This window comes from Hypanus sabinus, unplaced genomic scaffold, assembly GCF_030144855.1.
Source record: "Hypanus sabinus isolate sHypSab1 unplaced genomic scaffold, sHypSab1.hap1 scaffold_2322, whole genome shotgun sequence".
In the NCBI taxonomy this organism is placed as follows: Eukaryota; Metazoa; Chordata; class Chondrichthyes; order Myliobatiformes; family Dasyatidae; genus Hypanus; species Hypanus sabinus.
This window is the reverse complement of record NW_026780436.1, coordinates 26,462-35,563: the sequence shown is the minus strand read 5'-3', so window position 1 is coordinate 35,563 and position 9,102 is coordinate 26,462. Positions and strand designations below refer to the sequence as shown.

The window sequence follows — 9,102 nt, the reverse complement described above, 5'->3', positions numbered from 1 at the left end:
CTGCCTGTCTTCTCTCCCCTCCCCCTCTCTCTCCCCCCTCTCCCCTTCCCCTCTAACCCCTCTCCCACCCTCTCCCCCTCCCAATCTCTCCCCCTCTCCCACTCTCTCCCTCTCCTCTCCCACCCCCTCTCTGACACTCTCCCCTCCCTCCCTCCACTGTACCCCCACCCCATCATCCCCTCTCTCTCCCCCCTCAATCTGTACTCCCCCTCTCTCTCTCTCTCCCCTCCCTGTCCAGAATGCCCCGTCCCCTCTTGCATCTCTGGGGTTGGGGATGGAGGTGCGAGAGACAAACTGAGCCTGTCTCCCCACAGGACGTCTTCGCCGGCCTGGAGACCGAAGGGGATGAGCTGCTGGAGATCAGGCAGACGGCGCACCTCTGCCGGAGGCAGGCCGGTACCGATCGGGGCCGGGAGAGGGGCTGCGAGCGGGTGGAGGGGAAAGGAGGCGGGACGAGGAAGGGAGAGGGGCTGGGAGCGGGTAGAGGGGAAAGGAGGCGGGACGAGGAAGGGAGAGGGGCTGGGAGCAGGTGGAGGGGAAAGGAGGGGGGACAGGGGAAGGGAGAGGGGCAGGGAGCGGCTGGAAGGGAAAGAAGGGGGAACGGGGAAGGGAGAGGGGCAGGGAGCGGGTGGAGGGGAAAGGAGGGGGGACGGGGAAGGGAGAGGGGCTGGGAGCGGGTGGAGGGAAAGGAGGGGGGACGAGGAAGGGAGAGGGGAGCTGGAAGAGAAGCTGCAGGCGGGAATATATCCTTACATTCCTTTCCGATTTCTCCCTGTCCCTCACCACCTCAGATGAAAATCAGCCACATGAACCGGAGACGGACGGGGTCCCGGAGAGGAAGGGACGGGAGCCGGGCGCACGACAGGGGGTGTCGGTGGACGTGGAGGAGGAATCCGACGATGACACATCGAGTGACGAGAGGTAACTCCCACTGAGGGGGAAGCAGAGACTGGGACCCATCTGTCGGATAGGAAGTGTGTGATGTAGAGGGAGATGTGGTGGGAGCTCCACACCGTGTCCGACCTGTGTCCCGGGAGCGCTCGGTGTCCACACTGGGGATAAAGTGGGGGGGACACACTGTGGGGGTGATGTAGAGGGAGCTCCACACCGTGTCCGACCCGTGTCCCGGGAGCGCTCGGTGCCCACTCTGGGGATAAAGTGGGGGGACACTGTGGGGGTGATGTAGAGGGAGCTCCACACCGTGTCTGACCCGTGTCCCGGGAGCGCTCGGTGTCCACACTGGGGATAAAGTGGGGGGACACACTGTGGGGGTGATGTAGAGGGAGCTCCACACCGTGTCTGACCCGTGTCCCGGGAGCGTTCGGTGCCCACACTGGGGATAAAGTGGGGGGACACACTGTGGGGGTGATGTAGAGGGAGCTCCACACCGTGTCTGACTCGTGTCCCGTGAGTGCTCGGTGCCCATACTGGGGATAAAGTGGGGGGACACACTGTGGGGATGATGTAGAGGGAGCTCCACACCGTGTCTGACCCGTGTCCCAGGAGCGCTCGGTGTCCACACTGGGGATAAAGTGGGGGGACACACTGTGGGGGTGATGTAGAGGGAGCTCCACACCGTGTCTGACCCGTGTCCCGGGAGCGTTCGGTGCCCACACTGGGGATAAAGTGGGGGGACACACTGTGGGGGTGATGTAGAGGGAGCTCCACACCGTGTCTGACTCGTGTCCCGTGAGTGCTCGGTGCCCATACTGGGGATAAAGTGGGGGGACACACTGTGGGGATGATGTAGAGGGAGCTCCACACCGTGTCTGACCCGTGTCCCAGGAGCGCTCGGTGTCCACACTGGGGATAAAGTGGGGGGACACACTGTGGGGATGATGTAGAGGGAGCTCCACACCGTGTCTGACCCGTGTCCCGGGTGTGCTCGGTGTCCACACTGGGGATAAAGTGGGGGGACACACTGTGGGGGTGATGTAGAGGGAGCTCCACACCGTGTGTGACCCGTGTCCCGGGAGCGCTCGGTGCCCATACTGGGGGTAAAGTGGGGCGACACACTGTGGGGGTGATGTAGATGGAGCTCCACACCGTGTCTGACCCGTTTCCCGGGACCGCTTGGTGCCCACACTGGGGATAAAGTGGGGGGACACACTGTGGGGGTGATGCAGAGGGAGCTCCACACCGTGTCCGACCCGTGTCCCGGGAGCGCTCGGTGTCCACACTGGGGATAAAGTGGGGGGACACACTGTGGGGGTGATGTAGAGGGAGCTCCACACCCTGTCTGACCCGTGTCCCGGGAGCGCTCGGTGCCCACACTGGGGATAAAGGGGGGGACACACTGGAGGTGATGTAGAGGGAGCTCCACACCGTGTCCGACCCGTGTCCCGGGAGCGCTCGGTGCCCACACTGGGGATAAAGTGGGGGGACACACTGTGGAGGTGATGTAGAGGGAGCTCCACACCGTGTCTGACCCGTGTCCCGGGAGCGCTCGGTGTTCACACTGGGGATAAAGTGGGGGGACACACTGTGGGGGTGATGTAGAGGGAGCTCCACACCGTGTGTGACCCGTGTCCCGTGAGTACTCGGTGCCCATACTGGGGATAAAGTGGGGGGACACTGTGGGGATGATGTAGAGGGATCTCCACACCGTGTGTGACCCGTGTCCCGTGAGTGCTCGGTGCCCACACTGGGGATAAAGTGGGGGGTCACACTGTGGGGGTGATGTAGAGGGAGCTCCACACCGTGTCTGACCCGTGTCCCAGGAGCGCTCGGTGTTCACACTGGGGATAAAGTGGGGGGACACACTGTGGGGGTGACGTAGAGGGAGCTCCACACCGTGTCTGACCCGTGTCCCGGGAGCGCTCGGTGTCCAGACTGGGGATAAAGTGGGGGGAACAAACTGTGGGGGTGATGTAGATGGAGCTCCACACCGTGTCTGACCCGTTTCCCGGGACCACTCGGTGCCCACACTGGGGATAAAGTGGGGGGACACACTGGAGGAGATGTAGAGGGAGCTCCACACCGTGTCTGACCCGTGTCCCAGGAGCACTCGGTGTCCACACTGGGGATAAAGTGGGGGGGACACACTGTGGGGGTGATGTAGAGGGAGCTCCACACCGTGTCTGACCCGTGTCCCGGGAGCGCTCGGTGCCCATACTGGGGATAAAGTGGGGGGACACTGTGGGGGTGAGGTAGAGGGAGCTCCACACCGTGTCTGACCCGTGTCCCGTGAGTGCTCGGTGCCCATACTGGGGATAAAGTGGGGGGACACACTGTGGGGATGATGTAGAGGGAGCTCCACACCGTGTGTGACCCGTGTCCCGTGAGTGCTCGGTGCCCATACTGGGGATAAAGTGGGGGGACACACTGTGGGGATGATGTAGAGGGAGCTCCACACCGTGTGTGACCCGTGTCCCGGGAGCGCTCGGTGTCCACACTGGGGATAAAGTGGGGGGACACACTGTGGGGGTGATGTAGAGGGAGCTCCACACCGTGTCTGACTCGTGTCCCGGGAGCGCTCGGTGTCCACACTGTGGATAAAGTGGGGAGACACACTGTGGGGGTGATGTAGAGGGAGCTCCACACCGTGTCTGACCCGTGTCCCGGGAGCGCTCGGTGTCCACACTGGGGATAAAGTGGGGGACACACTGTGGGGTTGATGTAGAGGCAGCTCCACACCGTGTCTGACTCGTGTCCCGGGAGCGCTCGGTGTCCACACTGTGGATAAAGTGGGGGGACACACTGTGGGGGTGATGTAGAGGGAGCTCCACACCGTGTCTGACTCGTGTCCCGGGAGCGCTCGGTGTCCACACTGGGGATAAAGTGGGGGGACACTCTGTGGGGATGATGTAGAGGGAGTTCCACACCGTGTCTGACCCGTGTCCCGGGAGCGCTCGGTGTCCACACTGGGGATAAAGTGGGGCGAACAAACTGTGGGGGTGATGTAGATGGAGCTCCACACCGTGTCTGACCCGTTTCCCGGGACCGCTCGGTGCCCACACTGGGGATAAAGTGGGGGGACACACTGGAGGTGATGTAGAGGGAGCTCCACACCGTGTCTGACCCGTGTCCCGGGAGCACTCGGTGTCCACACTGGGGATAAAGTGGGGGGACACACTGTGGATGTGATGTAGAGGGAGCTCCACATCGTCTCTGACCCGTGTCACGGGAGCGCTCGTTGTCACCACTGGGGATAACGTGGGGGGACACACTGTGGGGGTGATATAGAGGGCGCTCCACACCGTGTCTGACCCGTGTCCCGGGAGCGCTCGGTGTCCACACTGGGGATAAAGTGGGGGGACACACTGTGGGGGTGATGTAGAGGGAGCTCCACACCGTGTGTGACCCGTGTCCCGGGAGCGCTCGGTGCCCATACTGGGGGTAAAGTGGGGCGACACACTGTGGGGGTGATGCAGAGGGAGCTCCACACCGTGTCTGACCCGTGTCCCGGGAGCGCTCGGTGTCCACACTGGGGATAAAGTGGGGGGAACAAACTGTGGGGGTGATGTAGATGGAGCTCCACACCGTGTCTGACCCGTTTCCCGGGACCGCTCGGTGCCCACACTGGGGATAAAGTGGGGGGACACACTGGAGGTGATGTAGAGGGAGCTCCACACCGTGTCTGACCCGTGTCCCAGGAGCACTCGGTGTCCACACTGGGGATAAAGTGGGGGGGACACACTGTGGGGGTGATGTAGAGGGAACTCCACACCGTGTCTGACTCGTGTCCCGGGAGCGCTCGGTGTCCACACTGTGGATAAAGTGGGGGGACACACTGTGGGGGTGATGTAGAGGGAGCTCCACACCGTGTCTGACCCGTGTCCCGGGAACGCTCGGTGTCCACACTGGGGATAAAGTGGGGGACACACTGAAGGGTTGATGTAGAGGGAGCTCCACACCGTGTCTGACTCGTGTCCCGGGAGCGCTCGGTGTCCACACTGGGGATAAAGTGGGGGACACACTGTGGGGTTGATGTAGAGGGAGCTCCACACCGTGTCTGACTCGTGTCCCGGGAGCGCTCGGTGTCCACACTGTGGATAAAGTGGGGGGGGACACTGTGGGGGTGATGTAGAGGGAGCTCCACACCGTGTCTGACTCGTGTCCCGGGAGCGCTCGGTGTCCACACTGGGGATAATGTGGGGGGACACTCTGTGGGGATGATGTAGAGGGAGTTCCACACCGTGTCTGACCCGTGTCCCGGGAACGCTCGGTGTCCACACTGGGGATAAAGTGGGGGGAACAAACTGTGGGGGTGATGTAGAGGGAGCTCCATACCGTGTCTGACCCGTGTCCCGTAAGTGCTCGGTGTCCACACTGGGGATAAAGTGGGGGGACACACTGGAGGTGATGTAGAGGGAGCTCCACACCGTGTCTGACCCGTTTCCCGGGACCGCTCGGTGCCCACACTGGGGATAACGTGGGGGGACACACTGTGGGGGTGATGTAGAGGGAGCTCCATACCGTGTCTGACCCGTGTCCTGGGAGTGCTCGGTGCCCACACTGGGGATAAAGTGGGGGGACACACTGTGGGGGTGATGTAGAGGGAGCTCCACACCCTGTCTGACCCGTGTCCCGGGAGCGCTCGGTGTCCACACTGGGGATAAAGTGGGGGGACACACTGTGGGGGTGATGTAGAGGGAGCTCCACACCCTGTCTGACCCGTGTCCCGGGAGCGCTCGGTGTCCACACTGGGGATAAAGTGGGGGGGACACTGTGGGGGTGATGTAGAGGGAGCTCCACACCGTGTCTGACCCGTGTCCCGGGAGCGCTCGGTGCCCACACTGGGGATAACGTGGGCGGACACACTGTGGGGGTGATGCAGAGGGAGCTCCACACCGTGTCTGACTCGTGTCCCGGGAGCGCTCGGTGTCCACACTGGGGATAAAGTGGGGGGAACAAACTGTGGGGGTGATGTAGATGGAGCTCCACACCGTGTCTGACCCGTTTCCCGGGACCGCTCGGTGCCCACACTGGGGATAAAGTGGGGGGACACACTGGAGGTGATGTAGAGGGAGCTCCACACCGTGTCTGACCCGTGTCCCAGGAGCACTCGGTGTCCACACTGGGGATAAAGTGGGGGGGACACACTGTGGGGGTGATGTAGAGGGAACTCCACACCGTGTCTGACTCGTGTCCCGGGAGCGCTCGGTGTCCACACTGTGGATAAAGTGGGGGGACACACTGTGGGGGTGATGTAGAGGGAGCTCCACACCGTGTCTGACCCGTGTCCCGGGAGCGCTCGGTGTCCACACTGGGGATAAAGTGGGGGACACACTGTGGGGTTGATGTAGAGGGAGTTCCACATCGTGTCTGACCCGTGTCCCGGGAGCGCTCGGTGTCCACACTGGGGATAAAGTGGGGGGAACAAACTGTGGGGGTGATGTAGATGGAGCTCCACACCGTGTCTGACTCGTGTCCCGGGACCGCTCGGTGCCCACACTGGGGATAAAGTGGGGGGACACACTGGAGGTGATGTAGAGGGAGCTCCACACCGTGTCTGACCCGTGTCCCGGGAGCACTCGGTGTCCACACTGGGGATAAAGTGGGGGGACACACTGTGGATGTGATGTAGAGGGAGCTCCACATCGTCTCTGACCCGTGTCCCGGGAGCGCTCGTTGTCACCACTGGGGATAACGTGGGGGGACACACTGTGGGGGTGATGTAGAGGGAACTCCACACCGTGTCTTGACCCGTTTCCTGGGACCGCTCGGTGCCCACACTTGGGATAACGTGGGGGGACACACTGTGGGGGTGATGTAGAGGGAGCTCCACACCCTGTCTGACCCGTGTCCCGGGAGCGCTCGGTGTCCACACTGGGGATAAAGTGGGGGGGACACTGTGGGGGTGATGTAGAGGGAGCTCCACACCGTGTCTGACCCGTGTCCTGGGAGCGCTCGGTGCCCACACTGGGGATAACGTGGGCGGACACACTGTGGGGGTGATGTCGAGGGAGCTCCACTCCGTGGCTGACCCGTGTCCCGGGAGCGCTTGGTGCCCACACTGGGGATAAAGTGGAGGGACAGACTTTGGGGGTGATGTAGAGGGAGCTCCACACCGTGTGTGACCCGTGTCCCGGGAGCGCTCGGTGCCCATACTGGGGGTAAAGTGGGGCGACACACTGTGGGGGTGATGCAGAGGGAGCTCCACACCGTGTCTGACCCGTGTCCCGGGAGCGCTCGGTGTCCACACTGGGGATAAAGTGGGGGGAACAAACTGTGGGGGTGATGTAGATGGAGCTCCACACCGTGTCTGACCCGTTTCCCGGGACCGCTCGGTGCCCACACTGGGGATAAAGTGGGGGGACACACTGGAGGTGATGTAGAGGGAGCTCCACACCGTGTCTGACCCGTGTCCCAGGAGCACTCGGTGTCCACACTGTGGATAAAGTGGGGGGACACACTGTGGGGGTGATGTAGAGGGAGCTCCACACCGTGTCTGACCCGTGTCCCGGGAGCGCTCGGTGTCCACACTGGGGATAACGTGGGGGGACACACTGTGGGGGTGATGTAGAGGGAGCTCCACACCGTGTCTGACCCGTGTCCCGGGAGCGCTCGGTGCCCACACTGGGGATAAAGTGGGGGGACACACTATGGGGGTGATGTAAAGGGTGCTCCACACCGTGTCTGACACGTGTCCCGGGAGTGCTCAGTGTCCACACTGGCGATAAAGTGGGGGACACACTGTGGGGTTGATGTAGAGGGAGTTCCACATCGTGTCTGACCCGTGTCCCGGGAGCGCTCGGTGTCCACACTGGGGATAAAGTGGGGGGAACAAACTGTGGGGGTGATGTAGATGGAGCTCCACACCGTGTCTGACCCGTTTCCCGGGACCGCTCGGTGCCCACACTGGGGATAAAGTGGGGGGACACACTGGAGGTGATGTAGAGGGAGCTCCACACCGTGTCTGACCCGTGTTCTGGGAGCACTCGGTGTCCACACTGGGGATAAAGTGGGGGGACACACTGTGGATGTGATGTAGAGGGAGCTCCACATCGTCTCTGACCCGTGTCCCGGGAGCGCTCGTTGTCACCACTGGGGATAACGTGGGGGGACACACTGTGGGGGTGATGTAGAGGGAACTCCACACCGTGTCTTGACCCGTTTCCTGGGACCGCTCGGTGCCCACACTTGGGATAACGTGGGGGGACACACTGTGGGGGTGATGTAGAGGGAGCTCCACACCCTGTCTGACCCGTGTCCCGGGAGCGCTCGGTGTCCACACTGGGGATAAAGTGGGGGGGACACTGTGGGGGTGATGTAGAGGGAGCTCCACACCGTGTCTGACCCGTGTCCTGGGAGCGCTCGGTGCCCACACTGGGGATAACGTGGGCGGACACACTGTGGGGGTGATGTCGAGGGAGCTCCACTCCGTGGCTGACCCGTGTCCCGGGAGCGCTTGGTGCCCACACTGGGGATAAAGTGGAGGGACAGACTTTGGGGGTGATGTAGAGGGAGCTCCACACCGTGTGTGACCCGTGTCCCGGGAGCGCTCGGTGCCCATACTGGGGGTAAAGTGGGGCGACACACTGTGGGGGTGATGCAGAGGGAGCTCCACACCGTGTCTGACCCGTGTCCCGGGAGCGCTCGGTGTCCACACTGGGGATAAAGTGGGGGGAACAAACTGTGGGGGTGATGTAGATGGAGCTCCACACCGTGTCTGACCCGTTTCCCGGGACCGCTCGGTGCCCACACTGGGGATAAAGTGGGGGGACACACTGGAGGTGATGTAGAGGGAGCTCCACACCGTGTCTGACCCGTGTCCCAGGAGCACTCGGTGTCCACACTGTGGATAAAGTGGGGGGACACACTGTGGGGGTGATGTAGAGGGAGCTCCACACCGTGTCTGACCCGTGTCCCGGGAGCGCTCGGTGTCCACACTGGGGATAACGTGGGGGGACACACTGTGGGGGTGATGTAGAGGGAGCTCCACACCGTGTCTGACCCGTGTCCCGGGAGCGCTCGGTGCCCACACTGGGGATAAAGTGGGGGGACACACTATGGGGGTGATGTAAAGGGTGCTCCACACCGTGTCTGACACGTGTCCCGGGAGTGCTCAGTGTCCACACTGGGGATAAAGTGGGGGGGGACACACTGGGGGGGTGATGTAGAGGGAGCTCCACATCGTCTCTGACCCGTGTCCCGGGA

The 9,102-nt window shown here is 62.7% G+C and overlaps 1 protein-coding gene across 1 annotated transcript in view; it reads left to right on the top strand.

Annotated features, from left to right (window-relative positions):
* The first annotated feature begins 224 nt into the window (after positions 1-224).
* LOC132387893 (pre-rRNA 2'-O-ribose RNA methyltransferase FTSJ3-like) overlaps positions 225-9,102 on the top strand; it is a 29,696-nt gene continuing 20,818 nt past the window's right edge. The window contains exons 1-2 of the mRNA XM_059960216.1: positions 225-396; positions 792-921. Coding sequence (XP_059816199.1) covers positions 240-396; positions 792-921 — 287 coding nt within the window. The 5' untranslated portion in view covers positions 225-239. The remainder of the gene's footprint in view (positions 397-791; positions 922-9,102) is intronic.